The sequence below is a fragment of the Thermobia domestica genome, chromosome 5 (assembly GCF_964235325.1).
Source record: "Thermobia domestica chromosome 5, izTheDome1.hap1.1, whole genome shotgun sequence".
Lineage (NCBI taxonomy): Eukaryota > Metazoa > Arthropoda > Insecta > Zygentoma > Lepismatidae > Thermobia > Thermobia domestica.
The window spans coordinates 16,402,778-16,424,988 of NC_137458.1; the positions used below are offsets into that span (position 1 = coordinate 16,402,778).

Below are 22,211 nucleotides of genomic sequence, written 5' to 3' on the forward strand. Positions count from 1 at the left end.
ATCAATACTGTGATTTGAGGGGAATATTACGTAACAACAGGCGCGCAAGAAGAAATTTTTGTTGGGAGGGTTTGAAGCTTTGTTTGGGAGGTCCAGTACTGCAAGCCACTACGTCTATGTAGTGTTGAATGGGTATTATTCTGCACCCAAAAAGACGATAAGTAATTGTAAAATACTTCCATCTATATTTTCAGAAAAAAAAAAAGATATAACTTGTTTTAATGAGAAAGAGTACAGATCAAATTTTCATGTTACATCAATCATTTCCCTGTTAAACAAGTAGAGTTTTATTGAAAAAGTGGACAAATGTATGTTGAGTTAGGAAGTTTTTCTCGGGTCCGGACCAAGGATGGTGATTTCTCTGTAAATTTGGGCGAGCCCATTCAGATGCAGAAGGTATATTATATATGAGGATTTTAAGACAAATTGCATTCAAATTAAGCGAAATATTTTATATTCATAAATACAATAAGGGGCCACATGAGCTTTGGGGACCCGGGCCCTTGGCGTCCTTGGTCCGGACCTGGTAGACCCCCGTGAGTATGCCCCTTTAACAATAATATTGAAATAAGAATGGGCTCGTCAATATTATTGTCAATACCACTGGAAAAGTGTGGGGTTCCCTTTCATTTGTTTGTTGATTATGCCATGGAGAACATGTCTAGTGCCAGTAAAGATGTAAAGAACTTGATTAAAGTAATAGTAAGTACGATAAAAGGAAATAATCTTTCAGTTTAACGTCCAACGATTATACCCTTTAGGCTAAGGGAGACGATGATTGAGGCAAGTGAATGATGATGAAAGAAACGGTGGAATGAAAATGTGGGAAGAAAGGGGGAGTACTCCGAGAAAACCCGTGGACACAAGTGTTTTCCACTACAAACTTACTTAGCCAGCAAACGAACCAGCGATTTTGTGCACCAGATGTAATCGTTCTACCACTCAGCCACTGTGCCGCCTGACGTCCCCTTTTAACAAAGAGGCTATGTAAGACGGGACCTAATGTTTAAAGAAAATTCGAACCAGTACTGGAGTTTGTATTTGATGAAAGTATCTCCACCGGGTTTCGAATCCTGGTCTACGCACCTAGAAAGCACGCGTATTACCTGCTGACCATGAAATGCGATAAACTTTAATTTTTCTTTAGGAAACTTAAGGAAAAAAATTAAGAAATAAAAGTAGAAACTACAACGCAGGTTTCAGTTCACAATTTGTGTGTGTTGTGGATTCTTCTCAACCATATGAGACAATAATAATAATAATAATAATAATAAAGTTAAGCACTTCTATAGAAAAAATTAAAAAAAAAAAACTTTTGCACAGAAAAGATGCTTGATGCAACTTCTTTTACAAGTTATTCCCCAGTAAAAAACAGAAAAAAAAATTATTCGAGATGCATATCATGCACAAACACAATAGATTCATATTTTATGCTTCCGAGAATTCTGGTCGTTGAATGGAGAAAGAGAGAGAGAGTAGAGGCATATAACAAAAACACATACAAAGCTTAAGATAAAATGAAATATGCTACTGTTGAAAGTGTATGACCTACTAACTTAGTTTTTGTTTTAATTTAATCATAATAAAACTATTCTATTACATGTGAATTGTTTTGCAAAGCGTTGCTTTAAGCCTGCTAGCCATTATTATACTTTATAATCATATGTTTGTTTCCAAGGGTGTTAATACTATAGAGTTGCCAAGTGTCCGGTATTTTACGGGATAGTTTGGTTTTTGTCCTCCTTGTCCGGTATTCGGTACGACTTCAAACCAGACGTTAAATGCCCGGTAATTTTCCCTCTTACTAGTCCTGTTATGCGCGGAATTAGCGGAAGAATTGAAGGCAGGAAAATTTACTGAACTTATCAAAACTGCTAAGTATCAACAAAAGTACATTTTCAAGAGCGCAGCTAACACTGTTTCATCCTCAGCTACATCTTCCAATTAAGGTTGGTTTAAAGTGACAAGTTTTGCCGACAGATGACACTACAGTCTTTGTATCTCTCCCATGTATTTTTTATCTTTCACGAAAATTCACGATTTCTCTTACAAATTTCAACCTATAGACTTCAATTTTTTAGAAAAGGAACTTCATAATTTATCAAAGGCAATAACCCGTGCCGATATTTTATTTAGAATTTTCTTCATTGTTGAAATGACTTGATTGTTGAAATGAATATCCAAACCTCTAACAATCGAATTGTTTCAACAATGAAAAAAAAATCTAAATAAAATATCGGTACGGATTGTTCCCTTTACTAGGTTACGAAGTTCCTTCTCTAAAAATTTGAAGTCTCTAGGTTGAAATTTGTAAAAGAAATTGTAAATTTTCGTGAAAGGTAAAAAATACATGGGAGAGATACGAAGACTGTAGTGACATCTATTGGTAAAACTGGTCCCTTTATACTAACCTTAAATAATGCATCCAGACGCAGAAAAAGCATGTAGGTGTTATGAGACATCCCCAGCGAAGCTGATAAGACTTATTTTTCAAGTATATTTTATGCATACTGTAATTATATTGCCAATTACATTTGGTTTTCTGTTTGAAATATGATGTATTATTGATGGTAGACTACAAAAATTACATGTATCGACCTCAATCAAAACTGGAATAACTAAGTTTAATAAGTGCTTCAATAGTAACTGAAATTATTAAATTCGAACTCAAAATTTCTCAATTTTATGTGAAGGAACCATTTTTCAGGTTGTTAACATTTTTGACGAGCGATGACGTCACAATCTTAAGAGTATACGTACTCCACAAGGGTGTCCGGTATTTCCATTTTCAACAGTTGGCAACCCTATAAAACTAACTAACTCTATGGGCTATGAAACTCGGAGGTTTAATACAGCGTTCACGAAAGCTCTGCATCGAGTTCTGTCCTTAGCCAACTGGATCCAGTTTCTACTTTGTATTCCTATTTCTGCGAGATCCATCTTAATATTGCCCTCCCATCTGTGCGTCAGGTCTTCCTAATGGTCGTTTTCCGATTGGATTTCCAGTTAAAACTTTGAAAGCGTTCCTGCTTTTTTTTTTTCTGGCTACACAACCTGCCTACGTGAGGCTCCTTGACTTGATGACCCCTAACAATGTTTGATAATACCCCATTGTGTTAATGGTAAATAAATCAAATTTGTTTTATGATCCCGGTACCGAAACCTAAATGAAAGTCCTAGTTCGGAGCTTCGGGAAGACAATGTGAATACATTTAAACACATCGGTTTTGTTCACGAAAAAAAAAACAAAAAAACAAAAAAAAAAAAAAAAAACTAATATATAGTGTTGCCCAGGAGAGGGGAAGAGGTTCCATTTTAAAATTCGAGACGAGAAAAGTAGCAGTTTTCATATCGGTTTCGATACGAAACGGAAAAATTTATAAAAATGAAATGAAATTAAATCTTTGAGTTTTACGTCCCACGGTTATGCCGGTTAAGCTAATGGAGACGGTGATGATGAGTAATGAATGAAATGGTGAAATGAAGAAAGTGGGAGGAAACGGGAGAACCCCGAGAAAACCCACGCACACGGTGTTTGTCCACCACAAAGTTCACTTGGCGGGGGCTGGGATCGAACCCGGGACCCCAAGCACCAGAGGTGAACGCTCTACCACTGAGCCACCGCGGCCCCGGAAAAATTTATGTCTCATGAGTAACACAACACACTTTTGAAAAGGCCAAGTGTAGTCAGTATTTTCGCTTTCATATCATACTCCTAAAATTCTCCTGTTTGTTTAACATCAGCTACTCTCATAGTTATGTGCTGCGAATTATTATTATTTTTTTTTTTTTGTATAAACATTAATTTAGGATCGTGGGCGATCGCCGTACACTTCCTGAATCATGTCAAGCGTCTCTGTTCAGGATTTGCCCAGTTTCACACATAATTTCACGTCCGCTCCAGATGCTATTCATGATGAAATCGCAGATCGTGGTAATGCACGTTATCAGAATAACACTAGCTGCATAGTTTTCAGTGTACACAGCAGAGTTGGCGTGGGTCAATGAAAACTTGACCCGCGACCCACTGACCAACCACCCACCGTGACCCACTCTGACCCACCACCCACGGTGACCCACTCTGACCCACCACCCACGGTGACCCACTCTGACCCACCATCCACCATGAACCACTCTAATCCACTTTGACCTACTCTGACTCACCAAAATCCATCTTCATCAACTCTGAACACGATCCACGGCCTCTTCTAAACTGACTAAAGAGTTTACACTTGTACTAAAATAAGACTGTGAAATTGTCACTAATCGGAGTTTGAATTTCTAGTCAATCGCTCAAGCACCACTCTGTTACAATAACGGTGGATCTGACCTTTACGATATAAAATGGTAAAGTGTTTGTCAGTGAGGAAATTGAAACAGTTCGAGGTGGGGGGAAATTAGTGTGTGCCTAAAATATACTTGTACTAAGAGAGTATTCTTTCAGGTGTTAATTTCTGAACGCATTCCACAAGAAACTTCTATTCGCAGGAAAATACCCCTGTACAATATGGAAACGGTTATGGTTTCTCAGTTCACAGTATTTTTCTCACAAAAGACTTGAAAAATCAGTTGTTCATAGGGTATAAAGGTGCTCGGTTACCCTCTGTGGGAGCATCTCCATAAAGTATGCTCATAATTGTAATTTGTGTAATCACTAAAACACCATGTTAAATTTAAGTTACAAATATGCATAATTGCAATAATTATGAATATTTATTCAAAGTAGTTTACCTAAAGCAAAGAAGAGACTTACTAAAAATTAGGTACAAAGTTGAATAACACAAGTAAGCAATTAGTAATACAAGTATACATTTTCCGTAACACGTGATTTTCCACCTTAAAACAAATCTGAAATCGGATTTATTTCCTGTTGGTAACTTTTTGGCGGTAAATCATCCGCAGTGGAATGATGTCCATCCTTCAGCCAAGAAATAACTAGCTCGTCTACTTTGAGCTTGTTTAGCGGTGGGCCATTAACATTGATGAGCAACAAGTTAGACAATGTTTGAGCACTTAGTATATTTCCAATATTAGTCATCTTTAAATTCATAAGGGGAAATTTCCGTTCGCACTCTGTCGTGTATTGATAATATTTCTTACCCGATTTCTGCACTTCTCATTGACAATCTACTTGTTAGACTTAAGTCTGATAACGATTTTTCTTGGTTCAGCAAGAAGTATCATCTCTCTATCACCATACAACATCTTTTCCATATCGACCATGTCAGTTGGTAATGTCGACCCATGTAGAACAGAAACTTCATCTACCACGCCTTTGATAGGGAATCTTGTTAATAAATTATCAATTAAAGCCTGATAAACTGATGATTTCTTATTTGTTTATAAATTTATTTTTTGTAATTACACATGAAGGTTTGATACCATTACCAAGTTCCCTCCCCCGTCTAGAAAGCGAAAGGGAACGAGGTTCCTGGACAGTGTTCAGAGTTGAATGGGAATTTCCCTCCTTCTTCAACTTCAATTACCACACTGCTGTTTGCCATGTGCCAAATTACGATGAATTTCAATTAAATTATCATAGTATAATTATTTTCTTGTTGAATTATCAATACTTTTCAGTGGAAAAAAGGATGAAATTTCAAAGTTCTAAATCAAAGTAAGTAGACCAACGTAAAGGGAGAAAAAGTGTAAAATTTTCCATACAATTATGCGTACAATCCAAACTTCAAATTTCCGTGTAATTAAGCTTACAGTACAAATTTTATGCCTATTTTTCTCACAATTTTATGGGTTGATTGCCCTGTGCTGTAAGCGCTCCAAATAATAAACATAAGCTTCAGCAATTATTATAGCAGAAAGCAATGGATATATGAAGCCAAGCACTGTATTTTTTGTTTCTAATTTTTTTTTCTTAAATAACATCGGTCGTTTTCGATCATTTTTACAAAAAAACTCAATACCAATTTTCCATATAAAGAAAGTGCCCCCCCCCCACATAAAGAAGAATTTTAAAAAATGCTAGGACACACACTGTTTATTTTCAATAAAGAGTTAATACACTGAATTTCATCTCCGTAAGTTTAACGGCTTGCGAGATACTCATTTTTTTCGCAAAAATTCGGATCCTCACTACCTCCTTAGGATATTATGCATTATAATAAAAGCAATATAACATTCCAGTTTGGATTAAGGCCTAACTATATACCAAAAGTAATTTCATTTGACTTTGAAATTTGACCGTGATGATCAGGCACACATAGTTACATTCAATTTTTTTATATAATAATTTATATATTACAGTGATTCAAAAATGTATTTTTTCCAGTAGTTAGCTCTAAAAACTCACAGGTCTCGAAAGCCAAGTAGTAGTGGAAGTCCTATTGCTATTATTACTATTAAAAATATCAATATCCAAAAGTGCCTGAAGTTCTTTTTTCACTTGGTTAGATATACTCACCTCAGGTAAGTAGACAGAAACAAGTGGAAAAGAAAGGGAAATGAAGGTCTTGAAAGTAAAACGGAGACAAATTTACCAGTCTTCAGAAGATACTGTCTACAATGCAATGAGCAGAGAGGGTCGGTAGATCATACTGAGTCGGTGGGTCGCAGTGGGTCACGGTGGGTGGTGGGTCACAGTGGGTCATGGTGGGTGGTGGGTCGCAGTGGGTCATGGTGGGTGGTGGGTCACGGTGGGTCGTGGGTCACAGTGGGTCACATGCTGTTGACCCACGGCCCACTGACCCACCAAGAAAACTTGACCCACCGACCCACTGACCCACTCCATCTCTGGTACACAGGACAACGTCTCCTGAGACACTGACTTAATGAAGGCCGATGCTCCCTATGCCTATGCGTGCAAATTTGCGCTGCCATCTGTTGTTCTGTTACAGAATTAGCCTCGAAACTTTTTGATGTCACCTCGTATGTTCCAATAATAAATATGGTTCAAATACTGTTATATCACATCCTTCATAGATCTCTCGTGATACAGAAGGATTAGGACAACTTCTAGATAAAATTAAGAAAAAAATATCACAACAAATTTTCTACATAAAAACGAGATTAGACGAGAAAACCTGTCCAAGACTCGAGACGAGATTAGAAAGAATTGTTTGAAAGAGACGAGACTTATATAAAATTGACGAGACAAGACGAAAAAACATATTTCCCGCCTCATCTCGTCTCATGACCGACACTGTTTTAAGCCTCCGTATATAAGACGATTCTCTCTCTTTCATGTCTTTTGACAATAAAGAAACTCGAAAACTCTGATCACAAATAGCGGAAGGTGTATACGCGAGTAGTTAAATGAAATGAAGTGACATGAAATTTCTAGTGTAACGTCCCACGATTACGCCCTTTAGGGTAAAGGAGACGGATAATTATAGTGACCGCAAGGAGTCGTGAAGCCTGGGCTCTACACCAATCATTGAGCTGCTTTGCCTCACGTGTGATACATGGGAAGAATTCGGCACGATTCGTGAAGCTGGCCTTCGAACGCACAATTGAGGAAAAGTGAAACAAAAGAAGTGCACCACCAATGTTGCCAAACTAAAAGACATGGCGAACGAACGATTAAAAAAAACACTTAAAGAACTATAACACGCAAGGGCGCCAATTTCTCTGTAACTGGGTCTGGGGGGGGGGTATTCAGATATGTGTTTGGTTGCAGACAAAGGATGTTAAGACAAATTACATTCAAATTATGTCAAATATTGTGTATTCGTAAAAAAATACATATAAAATCAAAAATACATATTCATAAAAATGCATCGGGGACCACATGAGTATTGGGCCCCGGATTCCCCGCCCCACCAGGATCGGCACCCTTGATAACCCGAACACTAACAATTATTTGAATTAAATGGTAACAACAATAATAACAAAAATATAAAACAACAACAAGAACAAACATAAACAAAACGAAACCTAAGGGCAATCTGGCAACACTGTACCCTCGGGAGATGTTCTTCGTGTAGCGCGAGAGACGACACTAGCAACATTTCATGGATGAGGTTGATAACAGGGACACACTTTAGCGTTCTATTGAGTGCTGAACTTGATCGATCTAGGAAGCTTCACGACTCCATGCGGCCACTATAATTAAAGTGAATATTTGGGGAATCAGAATGTGACAAGAAATGTGAGAAGCCTACAAAACCCAAGGATACGAAGTTGCTTTACAACAAATTTACCTGAGCTAGGATTGAACCAAGGACCCCTTGCAGCAAAGCTGAGCGCTCTATACTGAGCTACCGTGCCTCTAAAGTATTTCCTTGTCAGCTTCTCTAATAATAAGTATCAACCAGTCATGGACTCTTTATTTTCGCAAACTGGTTTCCCCTCTCTATTTTATCCTAATATCTTATCTTGTAATCGCACAGTTCTTGATGCTTCCAATTGACATGCATCCAATAAATGTCTATTTGAAATATAGTCTTATGCTTTTTTTAGTGTGTCATTGTCCTAAGCTTGACCTCAAAGACCAAAGTATATTAGCAGTGATGCATGCTTCCGGTGACGCCGTTTTCTTTTTGAGTGATGTCCGCATGAATCCGTTATATTCTTATGCTTCGTCATTAGTACGAGACGCACTTCTCTTCGCTTCTGGATTTTCAACAATGATTGTCGTCTGGATATGAAATAGTAAGAAAAAAGGAATTTAGGTTACGTATTTAGTCTCTTGAAATCCTTGTAGAAAAAAAAAGAAAAGAAAAAAGATTGATGTCATAAGTGATATGATATGATTCACTATCTGCATTAAGAAAGCTACAGGAACCGGATTCCTTGTTTCTATTAAATGGTACTAATACGGGTTTCCGGTACGAGAGTTGAGCAGAGGTAGTTCTTTCCTTCCTTTATATTTTTTTTTATTAACCCTTAATGATGAAAAGAGAAAGTAATTTAAAAACTTTCTAACAAACAGCAATCATTTCATCCACGGGCTAGATTTCATAGAAGTATTTTTTAAAAACTCAGGTCCTTAGGCCCACGCCGAACAGTGTCCGAGGCACTCTTCCTTACCTGAGGTGTGACATTTCGAAAGATCCTTAAATATAGAAGTAGGAGCGGAGAAAATAGAACAGATGACTAGTTTTCGATACCTGGGTAGTATTAAATTAGTGATGATATGAAGTACCGGTATAAACGTGAAATAAAAGCAAAGATAGGAATGGCGAAAGAAGCCTTTAGGAGGAAGAAAAGTGTTTTGTGAGACCTTGAATAAAAAGTTGAGAAAAAGTCTCATAAAATGCTTCAAAAATGATTAGAAACGATTGGAAGCTTTCGAAATGTGGGTATGGAGAAGAATTGAGAGAATTAGATGGATTGAATAGAAAACGAATGATAAGGTGTTAGAAATGGTGGGGGGTGGGGAGAGAAGAAATATTTTATATATTATTAAGAAACTGGTTGAGACATTGAGTATGAAGGAACTGAATTATGAGGGACGTGTTAGACGGTATAGTGGCAGGAAATGGAGGGAGGAGACGAAAGAGACTAGACTTAATGGACGATATCAAAACAGAGAAATCGTACGTGAAGACGAAGAGGTTAGCGGAAGACCATTGAGCATGGATGCTTCTCAGTTGCGGCAAGTAACCTGTCAATAATAGTTCCAGAATCAGAACTTTTTTTTTTTTTTGAAAATCAATTTTTGTTTTGGGGTTGGAACCGATTTGCTCTGGAAATTGGTTTCGATACCGAGTTCTAAACCGTTTTTTTTTTTTTTTTTTTTTGTAATAAAAGAAAATCTCTTCAGATTCCGTGTTCGATATTGTTTTCTCTGGAAAATCGATTTCGTTACCATTAAGATGATATACAAGCTTTTCCCTCATATCTATTCCATGTATCAATACAAAACATGGTACATACATTTCTTATCCCCTTATATAGTATTTTTCGAGATACATTTGGAATGTGTACTTTTACCCGGGGCCACTCCAGAGGGGTCCAAAGTTCATGGAAGGGATTTCTGGAGGAAATTTTCCCGACATTCTCCCAAATTTCCCTGTTCAGGTGCGTTATGGGCCCCAATACATAGCACCTCTGGAAAGCTTGTTTCATTCTGAAGAGAATGAAGTGTAAACCATGACTTTCCAATAAACAGTTTTGGCACAATAGCTATTTCACTGCGAGTCTACGATTTTCTTTATTCTAACAGAGTTAATGGGCCCCAGGGACTTACTCCATTGTCCATGGCACCTAACTTTTTGTGCATGAACATGTTTTTTATGTTTATTGAAAGGACTAGGTTTGATTCGGATGTCCAGATAACAGGTTAATGTCCGCTTAGTATTCGGAAGGGCTCACTTAGTATTTAGTATTATATTATAGACGTATTATTTTTTCCTCCGGGGGGCAGTGTTCCCCCAAAAACATGTCTGGAAGAAACGCTGCTCGAAAGTATTAGAAATGGTATATCTCAAAATTGAACGTACTGTACATTAGCAATTCTAATATGTTATTTTATTAAATCAAGAATTTGATTTGATTTTCAGTTTAGGGTCCCTTTTCAGCGGCGAGGCTATATGAGAAGTGGGTCTACAGCTTAACGTACCACATGAGTCTCCACTGAGAATCGAACCCGGGAATGTCACGCCAAATTCAAGGATTTATATTGGAGAAAAATGTTTTGTTGGGTGCCGCCCCCGTTTCTTATATAAACTTCCTATGAAACATGCTATTAGCGTTATTCTTTTGTTGCAGTAAATAAACATGGCGAATAGAAACTATGAGCTCACCTTCTCAGTTGAGATTTAGTTTCGTTTCGCTTCGATCATGAATCAGGTGTTTTCTCTCAGAACAGCTGATGTGACGCAAGATAAGGTTACTAAACCCAGCTTCAACATCTGTACGATCTCTACTTTTTCATCTTCTCGTGGGAGGCGAATCGGAACATGATATCAACTATGGGAAAGAAAGGAAATAAAATGTCAGGAGTGCAACATAATTAAATGTTTCTCGCTGATTTTATGATATTAGCAATGCGCTAACAGATTTTTCTTACTTGTGAAAATAGAAAGGTGATTAATTCCTTTACAGGATTTATTGCTCGGGAAACAATTTTTAATTTCTGCTTTCGTTATCACGGAAGTAAAGCAAATATCCGCTCACGATTACCAACACTGCCACAGATATTGTATTAAGATGTTATCGACAGGAAATTGCTAATTCATAATTCAATTGAAAGCACTTAGAATTTATCGCCATTTTTTAAATTCAACTATTACTATGGACTTTTCTCAATTCATACGTTTTTCTCCTTCTTTCTCTAATCATCCAAATACTTTCGATGTCCGAATTAGTTGTGGTCCTGTAATCCAGCTCTCGGAGGGAGGTCCGTAGCTCAAGATGGCCAGGGGACTAAAGCCTCTCTGTGATCAGTTTTAGCCACCTTCTGAAACTTTCAGTTCTTTGTTGGCATGTACGAGGTGTGTTCGAAAAGAAACCGAACTTTCGAGATAGCACGTCGGGGAACGCGCTGCGAGTACTGAGCAGACGTAGCGCCAGGCTTAGACAACAAACTGTCGTTTGTCTCGTTTCGGCATGACCGTTAGTCACCGAGCTACAACCGCTGAAGTGAGCACGCGCACAAGCTGTTCGTCGAATTAGTGACAACGTGACAGTGAAAGAGCTTGAAGAACAACGTGTTGGTGTGTGTGTATGTGTGTGTGTAATTTTGCTACAAACTTGGTAAAAATATTACAGAGACATTTCAATTGCTTAACCAAGCATATGGGGAAGACTGAATGAGTTGGCCAAAGATCAAGGTGATACTGGTTGTATCTTTTGATTGAAACTCATTATTCATCATGAATTTGTACAATCCGCGGCAAAAAAACCTGCAACACGAGCATATAAGTTTATTGTGAAATGACGAAGTCTTCTGCTCCAAAATAAGTGTGCACGGGAGGAGGCCGAGGTTTATTCTGGCGTGATTCGCTCCACTTAGACGTTATGTTCATTCCCTGGGCTGTTAGGCGTAGTTTCACAATAAACTTACATCCTCATGTTGCAGGTTTTTTGCCGCGGATTGTACCACGTGGTTAGATTGTGAACAAGGAAATGTACCAGGACATTTTAGCGTGTTTGATGGATAATACTGCCCGCAAGAAGAAGCCTGAATTGTAGGGAAACCAGATTTGGATGGTGCACCATCCAAATGCACAGGCTCACACGTCGCTCCTCATCCGCAGTTATCTGGTAAAACATCAGACTCCCGGTGTGCCCCATCCCCCCATTCTCCGGGCTTAGTCTTAGTAGACTTTCTCTTGTTTCCCAAACTTTGAAATACTTTGAAAGGACGTCATTTCCAAAAACTATAGCGGAGATTCAGGCCAATGCGACGAAAGACCTACACCATCCCATCAGAAAGTACGTTCCAGGAAACTTCTCAAAAATGGCAGAAACGTTAGGAATGGTGTATTGCCAGTAGAGGGGAGTACTCTGAGGGGTAAAATGTTGTACAATGAGCAATAAAGATAGTATAACAAAAGTTCGGTTTATTTTTGAACGCATGTCGTATGTATGAATACAAACCTCCTCAGAACCTCTCTTGGTTCTCTCTCTCTATCTTAGTCTTTGACTTCAAGGTTGAGATTCTCCGGTAGAGAACGGGTATACTGTGAGAGTTGATCATGCATATTTTTCTGGACACGAGATTTAAACCCCGGTCCTTGTTAATAGTAGACTCCGTCCTTCATAACCATGCTGTTGAATAAGGAAGTAAAACTCAAAAGTGTTCTAATTGGAATGTCCTTAGAAACCAAAGAGTGAAACTCCAGTCCATCTTGTAGTGAGTAGTTCACTGCTGTAGATACATCCAATCCTAGACAAAAGTAGAAAGCGGATATAGTAAGAAAAATTTAGTTTATAGTTAACAGAATAGTACACACAGTTGTGAAACCGTCTTAGAAAAAGAAAACAACTGAAGAACTTGAGTCCCAAACTAATAAACATTCTTTTTAATGGAGACTTCGTACTCCATTTTCTTTTTTTTGACGCTAGTATCTTACAAACTACTGATCTACAGGGTAAGTCAAAATGATGGACCCGATTTCAGAAATGTATTCTGTGAAATCTAATATACATTTATGAGACATGTACTGCTAAGAAAGGCAAACTGTCAGAGTTTTCTTCAAGCATACACTATATGATCAAAAGTATCTGGACACCTGGCTGAAAATGACTTACAAGTTCGTGGCGCCCTTCATCGGTATTGCTGGAATTCAATATGGTGTTGGCCTACCCTTAGCCTCGATGACAGCTTCCACTCTCGCAGGCATAGTTTCAATCAGGTGCTGGAAGGTTTCTTGGGGAATAGCAGCCCATTCTTCACGGAGTGCTGAACTGAGGAGAGGTATCGATGTAGGTCGGTGAGGCCTGGCACGAAGTCGGCGTTCCAAAACAGCCCATAGATGTTCTATAGGATTCAAGTCAGGACTCTGTGCAGGCCAGTCCATTACAGGGATGTTATGGTCGTATAACCACTCCGCCACAAGCCATGCAGTATGAACAGGTGCTCGATCGTGTTGAAAGATGCAATCGACATCCCCGAATTGCTCTTCAACAGTGGGAAGCAAGAAGGTGCTTAAAACATCAATGTAGGCCTGCGCTGCGAGAGTGCCACGCAAAATAACAAGGGGTGCAAGCCCCCTCCAAGAAAAACACGACCACACCATATCACCACCACCTTCGAATTTTACTGTTGGCACTACACACGCCGACAGATGACGTTCACCGGTCATTCACCATACCCACACCCTGCCATCGGATCGCCACATTGTGTACCGTGATTCGTCACTCCACACGTTTTTCCACTGTTCAATCGTCCAATGTTTACGCTCCTTACACCAAGCGAGGCGTCGTTTGGCATTTGCCTGCGTGATGTGTGGCTTATGAGCAGCCGCTCGACCATGAAATCCAAGTTTTCTCAGCTCACGCCTAACTGTCATAGTACTTGGAGTGGATCCTGATGCAGTTTGAAATTCCTGTGTGAAGGTCTGGATAGATGTCTGCCTATTACACTTTACGACCCTCTTCAAATGTCGGCGGTTTCTGTCAGTCAACAGACGAGGTGGGCCTGTGCGCTTTTGTGCTTTATGTGTCCCTTCACGTTTCCAATTCACTGTCACATCAGACACAGTGGACCTAGAGATGTTTAGGAGTGTGGAAATCTCGCTTACAGACTTCTGACACAAGTGACATCCAATCACCTGACGACGTTCGAAGTCCGTGACTTCCGCGGAGCGCTCCATTCTGCTTTCTCACGATGTCTAATGACTACTGAGGTCGCTGATAATGAGTACCTGGCAGTAGGTGGCAACACAATGCACCTAATATGAAAAACGTATGTTTTTGGGGGTGTGCGGATACTTTTGATCACATAGTGTATCAAAAGTGTTCTATGTGTGCACCTTGCATAACACACGGCACACATCAAGCCAATAGTCTATCTCCTGCTAAGCCTTGTGTTCAGTATCAAGCCAGTCGATTTTCATTTACAGAGCAACCCAAATCTTTGAAATGTTTATATCACTTACCAATGTCCTTCCCCGTCGGTAGGTCTCTCCAATATTTGGTACGGAAATGCCTTTGCACACTGATCACAGATTTGTTTACATGATAAAGCACACAGAAAGATCTCTGTTTTCTAGGGATGCACACGAGACAAGATTTGAGTCTGTCTCGTCTCGAAAATGTGCTGTAAAAAGTGGAAAATGTGCTGTAAAAAGTGACGTCTCGACTCGAAAAATGTATTTTTATCTATCGGAAGACCTGTGTCTCGACTCGATTTTTTTCAGGAAAACTCCGTCTCGACTCGTCTCGTGCTCATCCCTACTGTTTTCCAGTCAACGTCATTTTCCTTAACTGATCGCTGCTGACTCCTAGCGATAGAAAGTAGAAACACTGCATGGAAACTAAACTTTGAGAGTTAACCTTTTGAAGCGCAAGTCTATCAATTACATATTTATTAGCTTTCACAGAATAAATTTCTGAAATCGGGTCCATCATTTTGACTTGCCCTGTATTAGTGACAATTTTTATAAAAAGTCTCGATAAAATTGAGCGGACTGACCACTTGAGTAAGTAAAAAAATTACGTGCAAATTTTTATGAAATTATCTGCAAATTTCAGATATCCAGTACATCCTCACTTTATGACGCAAAAACCAAACCGATGCCCACCCTATTGCCCTCTGCTCCCTAACCATCTGTACTACTGCTTTCGCTATTTCCGGCCCTACATTTCTCGGTAGGTCATGATACAAATTTGCTTATGCAAACATATTTAGTAAATATGGGAAATTATTAATAATTGAATACGAAGTTTTCGTGACATTAAGTGATGTTTTACAAAAAAAAAAAAAAAAAAGAAAAAAGAAAAAGAAAAAATTACCTATATGCTCAGAACTTGATTTGTGTGTTATTATTGAGTTCGAATATGTATATATGTGATGTATGGGACAAATTTTACAGAAATGTGTTTCATTTTTGCTGCTTTTAAAATGTTTGAAAGTGGTTTCAGAAGTTTTAGAATCGTAATTTTCAATTAGGAGATCGAACATGAATAGGGCTCTCAGATGTTCCGAATTTATAGGCTTATCCCATTCTGATAAAATGTTTCCCCAAATTATTAGAATTCCAAACATCCTGTTTTTTTTCTTTCTCTATTATAATTTATAACATATTATTATTCGTGAGAAATGTTTAAAGCATGTCTTGCTTTTTTTGTTTTTCTTTGTTTTTTTTTATTATTAAAAGAGAAGGATGTTCGTTGCATTTAGGAAGGCTGGAACTTGTGAAGAAGACATCTTTGTTTCCATTTTACATTTTATTGTGACGTACAGGATGTTTCAAAATAACACCGACAACGTTTCGGAGGTGATTCTTGGCACCAAAGTAAGACAAAAAGTATAGACCAATCTGGCTGCACAAATGCTTTGTTTCGAAGATATAGGCTGCCGAAAACATAAAAAAAGGAACTTGAAAGGTCCATAGCTCCAAAACTATGGAACGTACCCTAGTCAGGTCAAGACTTCACTTAGGAACTAAAGCCTGTGACAAACATCTTGGCATTTCAGCCAAACGAATAAAACGCAAGCTCTTACGCGACGTTGCCGAGTGTTAAAGGGTTGTGGCTATGGCTAAGCAGACGAACTACAGCGCGATCAGGTGGCAGAGGATATACGTGGATGTGTACAAAATAAATGTGGCAATACTGCTGGTCTCACATTTGCTAGCAGCATTTAAAGGGAACTTGGAGTGCCGTCTTCAAATGCCAAGATGTTTGGCACGCTGTTTAATATGTGCGCTATCCAAAAATACATATTTCAGAATTCTAAGGTACTCACGAAGCAATTTTTATAGAGGGAGTTTGGCTACGGGCATATCATTTACGTACTCTGTAACTACATCTATAAAAATTGTTGCGGAAGTACCATAGATTTCTGAAACTTGAATATTTTGATAGGGTACATACTAAAGGGCGTACCAAGCATCTTGGCATTTGAGGGCGGATCTCCAAGTTCCCTTTAAATGCTGCTAGCAAATGAGAGGCCAGCGGTATTGCCACGTTTATTTTGTACACATCCACGTATATCCTCTGCCACCTGATCGCGCTGTAGTTCGTGTGCTTAGCCATAACCAAACCCCTTAGCACTCGGCAACGTCGCATCAGAGTTTGCGTTTTATTCCTTTAGCTGAAATGCCAAGATGTTTGTTACAGACTTTAGTTCGTAAGTGAAATGTTGACCCGACTACTGTAGGTCCCATAGTTTTGAAGCTATGGACCTTTAAAGTTCATTTTTTCTTGTTTTCGGCAGCCTATAACACCAAAAGGAAGCATTTGTGTACCCAGGTTGGTCTATACTTTTTGTCTTATCTTGGTGTCAGGAATCACCTCCCAAATGTTGTCGGTGTTGTTTTGAAACACTCTGTATAATTATTATGCCATATATGTAAAAGAAATCAAAATTTTCTACATCCAGTGATTTTTTTTTTATACCAAAAACTTCTTCTTGTATTTTGTGCGTATTAAACTTTGACCGTTGTATAACCATTTGCAAAGAACTTTTCAATTATAACTGTCTTTTGTATAAAAAACGGTTTGTTGTATAATGTTTTCTCTGTGGTTTTCTCTTTAAAGGGCTTGCCGCATGAACGAATAATGATGACAAGCAAGTTGAAGCCGAGCGAATCGCCATCGCCACCGCAGATACGCCTTGTCGATGGACCCACCATATTCTCAGGGAGAGTGCAGCTTTTTCACCAAGGAAAGTGGAGATCTGTCTGTACCAACTCTAGAAAGTGAGTACTCGTAACATTCACTGTACGTATTAAGTACAGATAACGCAACTTGGAGTAGGGAGAGGATGCCCAAATCTATTCTTTCCAAAAGTCTTCAACTTGATGATTAGTTTAAATAAAATAGTTTTTAAAATAATCTATTTCAAAATACAGTAAAACCTGTCTTCAACGGACCCCTTATTAAACGGAAAACTGTCTTAAACGGAAATATTTCACGGTCCCATGAATTTTGGAGAACAAAATGTGTAAAAGTCCCTTCATTAAGCGGAAACTGTGTTACGCGGACAACGGAAACAAAAATAAACATTTAACGGAAAATTCTGAGTTCCGGACTACAGCGTTTAGATGTTTAGATATTCTGTGAGACATATACATTACACTGTTTGCGATAAAATGTTCGTTCTTTTGTTAAATATTTCTGGACAGTGTTGATTTTCCCCAACCACTACTCATATTCACCCCGACAAATTGTCCTTAATCCCCGCAACTTAATCAAGAATCATAAGGAATGTCGGAAAGAAGAAAACGAGATAGAGGAAGAAGAGGAATACGATACCGAGTAGAATAAATACATATCAAAATGCTCTCAGAAGTTTAAAGGAACTGCAAAAATTTACCTTACGGAAAAATTATTCTGATTGACTTAGTATAATTTCTCACGCTAAAGTGTATGCGGAAAGTCAAGCAGCAATGTACACAGAAAACCCTGCTTGGCTATTAGAAAAATAAAGATAACGTGTGCATAGTATATTTTCTATTCATTTTAGTTTTTTGTGTATTTATTCGTAGAAGAAAGAAGTACTGTAATCGAACAATGTACGTACAGCAATATATTTTCTCAGTATGTCCCTTTATAACCATGAATTAAAAAAAAAAAGAAAGAAAGAAAGAAAGGAAAGGTCTACCTCCACTAAGCGGAAACCTGACTTTAACGGAAATTTTTGCAAGTCCCGCTCGATTCCGCTAAAGACAGGTTTCACTGTATAACAACCTTAACGGTCTCCACTACATTGTTCTACAGTTTTCGTATTTATATTATTATTTTTTGAGAATATTTCAATTTATATTTCTTTAGCTTTTTAAATTTGTAAAAATATAAACACTTAAATAAATAAATAATTTAAAATCAGACGATTGAAAATCTCATAATTACAACTCAAAATTTATTCGTTAGTCGTTTCAAAATAATAACATTCAATTTGACCACAAAAATCTACGTTTATTAATTCAAAAATACATTCTGTTACTTACTCTTTCTCGATCATAAATACGTGAAAAAGAAGTTAATAACAAAGTTATATATATATGATGTTCTAAAAATGGCATCCACGGGAACAGAGCGCTATTCTTGGGGTTAAAATAAAGCGAAAATATTATTTATAATGGTATACTCTCCAAGGTCTCCTTCAGCTGCTATAAAGAACGAAAAACTTCATTTCACTATGTGGCAACGTCGCATATCAACTTGAAACTATTAGCATTACTCTACGAATCCATCAAATAGTTATATCGATAGTAAGTGCTGCTAGTGTCAATGGGTATTGACTTTAACTGCCATCTGGAAAGAACGGTATAACTGGTGGATTGATAGATCTACTCCATGGTCCATCTGTGACGTTGCCACATAGTGCAATTCGTGTGTATAGACCGCTAAAGGTATATCATTATGTGTGTTTTTTGCTTTATTTTGACTTCTAGAATAGTGCTCTGTAGTTCGCGGGCGCAATTTTTAGAACACCCTATATATATATATATATATTTATATATATATATATATATATATATATATATATATATATATATATATATATATATATACACAGTGCGTTCCACGAATAACACTAAGGCCCATCTCCTGAAGAAATCAAGGCAGATAGAAACCTGAAACCTTTTCTAACCTTCAAGGGACATAAAAGACAACATTATGCTGATAAGGAGAATCCCCCACGAGGGGGGCGCAAGGAGGTTACGGAGGTTACAAAAATTTTTAAATAGCAACCCCATTATGTGGTAACTTGTTTGAAAGGTAATCGCTTGTAGAGACCAGTTCTGGAAACTGCATGTCGCTAGTGTGTCCCTATCCAACATGGCGGCCATCCGTAAAGTACATGGTTCCGTTTGGGACATTTCACATTAATGCAGGTGATACACGAAGTGTGCACCGCCCACATCCTGACAGTAATGTATATATTGGACGAACTCCTCTCGAACATGGCTAAAAGTCATTATTGGTATGAAATGACAGGCATCAACTATGCGTTTGTGCAACTCGGCAATGCTGTTGGACTGTGTACGGAACATCACACATACCACACTAGTCTTCAAATAACCCCAGAGAAAAAAATCGGATGAAGCAAGATTTGGCGAACGTGTTGGGCATCCAGTGGTGCCACGACGACCAATACATTGCCGCGTAAACACGTCGTCTAAATAGTCTTACACAAGGCAGTGAAAATGGGCAGGACAGCCGTCATGCTGAAAACAGGCGGAATATCTCCAAATTCTTACAGTTTCTCTTCCATTGGCTCCACAATCACCGATCCAATCAAGTCTTGCAGCATCGCCAGGTACTTCTCGCCTGTTAATATTCCATCGATGAAGAGGGACCCGATTATGTGATTACCGAAGATACCCGCTCAGGCATTCAGCGCTTATAGATGTTGCGTGTTTCCCTCATATGTGTAATATATATATTACAGTGGCGGATCGAGGATATGATCAAGGGAGAGGCTAAACCATAATTTGCCGTTTTATCCAGTGTAAAGCTGAATTGAAGCCCTTTTTATCCAGTGTAATCCTGAGCGTCAAGGAGGGCTATAGCCCCTTTGCCCCCCTTGGATCCGCCCTTATATATATATATATATATATATATATATATATATATATATATATATATATATATATATATATATGCATAATCTAACTTTTTTGTGGACAGCATTGTATCCTTGAGTTTTCTCGGGATTGCATTTTCTTCCACATTCTTATTCCACAAATTCTTTTATAATCATGCATTTTTCATTAACCATCCGTCTCCTTTAGCCTAAAGGACACAACTGTGAGAAATTAAAAGATTCAATTTCATTTTATTTACGAAACATTGGGAGGCAGCGTTTCTCTTAAACAACCCTTCCAATTATGCATATTCTTTCTCCATAATTTCTTTATTCATTCTAACTTTCGCTTGTTAATTCACGTGTAAGTAAATTTCTTAGAAGTCTTGCGTTCTCCCGTTTCAAGTCATTTTTTTTACTTCCCATCGATACTTCCAACTACGACTGGTCAAAAGTTATTCCTAAGGTTAATGAACATTTTTTCTTTACTTATATGTCAACGATTGCTCTTAATAAGTCAATAGAGTCTCTAGAATGGAGACTGCCGTGGTCTAGTGGTAGAGCGCTCACCTTCGGTCTCTGATTCGATATCAGCTCGTGCCAAGTGAACTTTGTGGTGGACAAACACTGTGCGACGTTAAAGTAATTGTAGACATTAGAATAATTGTGGGATATTAAAGTTAAAAAAATGTTGTGCTCTTACCCTTCCTAATTTCAAGATTGTCCTCCATCATTTTCGATTTTATTTGTATATAAAACTTTCTGTTCAGTATTTGAACCATATTTTTAGCTGCATATGAAGTCAATAATTGCATAGCCATAATATATTTTTAGATTAGATTTCTTAGACAACAGAGTTATTGTTTTCGTAAATCCCCTTGACATTATCTTATCTCATTATATGAATTGAAAATTCTGGTCTTACGTACTACGGTTATCATTATAGACTAAAGGAAATGGTCAGTATTCCATATGTGGAATATGAATACCCACCGATAAGGTCACCGTTACACGTTAAGATGTTAACGGATTTACTCCATTAACGAACTCGGTCAAGATAATTGCAATAAGAAAAGCTACTTATCCTTGTATTATAGGCAACCAACGTTTCTTTGCTACTGTACAGGTTGCATAGAAGCTAGGGAATGATATGGATTTTAAACGGGATATGAATAGCCACCGTTACCATTGAAGATATTAATGGATTGCCTCCATTAACGAACTCGCTCGAGATAATTGCAATAAGAAAAGCTACTTATCCTTATATTATAGGCAACCAACATTTCTTTGCTACTGTACAGGTTGCATAGAAGCTAGGGAATGATATGGATTTTAAACGGGATATGAATAGCCACCGATACCATTGAAGATATTAAAGGTTTGACTCCATTAACGAACTCGGTCGAAATAATTGCAATGAGAAAAGCTACTTATACTATAGGCAGCTAACATATGATTGTTATTCTGGTTTTACGTCTAATGGTGTGCCCTGTAGCCTAAAGAAGACAGACACGATGAATTAAAGTGAAGGGACGAAAGAGGCAATGGAATGAGAACGTGAAAGAAGGAATGGTTGGAAATGGGAGAACCAGGAGAGAATCACATGCGTGGGATTGAACTAAGGATATCTTGTACTAGAGACGAGCACTCTCCCTGTGAGCGACCCTGCCCTGCTCTTTTGTTTCATGTCTTGCATTCCAGAGTCGAAATAATTAGTTTGTTTTTCCCTTTGATCCCACTCTCCATTGCTAAGGAACAACAATTATAACTACGACACTGGAGCGACAATATTAGTGCCTTGCAAAGATGAATAATACAGTAGTCTAGGATTCGAATGTTGCAACTAACATCTTTGACTGATTTATCTTTGCATTTTTCCGGTCGTGATTTTAATAACATTTCCGGAAATATTAGGTTTCATGTTATTTACGCCTTCCACACATAAAACATGCATATTCACGGTCAAAGGCTTGCTTTTTTTTAATTATTTTTTCTTTCTTCTACAAATAAAAGTTGTATAATGGAAGCAACAACCACCAGCACTTCCATGAGGAAGAAATAGACGATTCTTAATTATCATTATAGGAGCGTGAAGTATGTTCCTTGT

General features: G+C 38.0%; 1 protein-coding gene across 1 annotated transcript in view; it reads left to right on the forward strand.

Moving 5' to 3' along the window:
* bark (C-type lectin domain-containing protein bark beetle) overlaps positions 1-22,211 on the forward strand; it is a 185,706-nt gene that overhangs the window by 59,886 nt on the left and 103,609 nt on the right. The window contains exon 2 of the mRNA XM_081758239.1: positions 17,110-17,270. Within this exon, the coding sequence (XP_081614365.1) occupies positions 17,110-17,270 (161 nt within the window). The remainder of the gene's footprint in view (positions 1-17,109; positions 17,271-22,211) is intronic.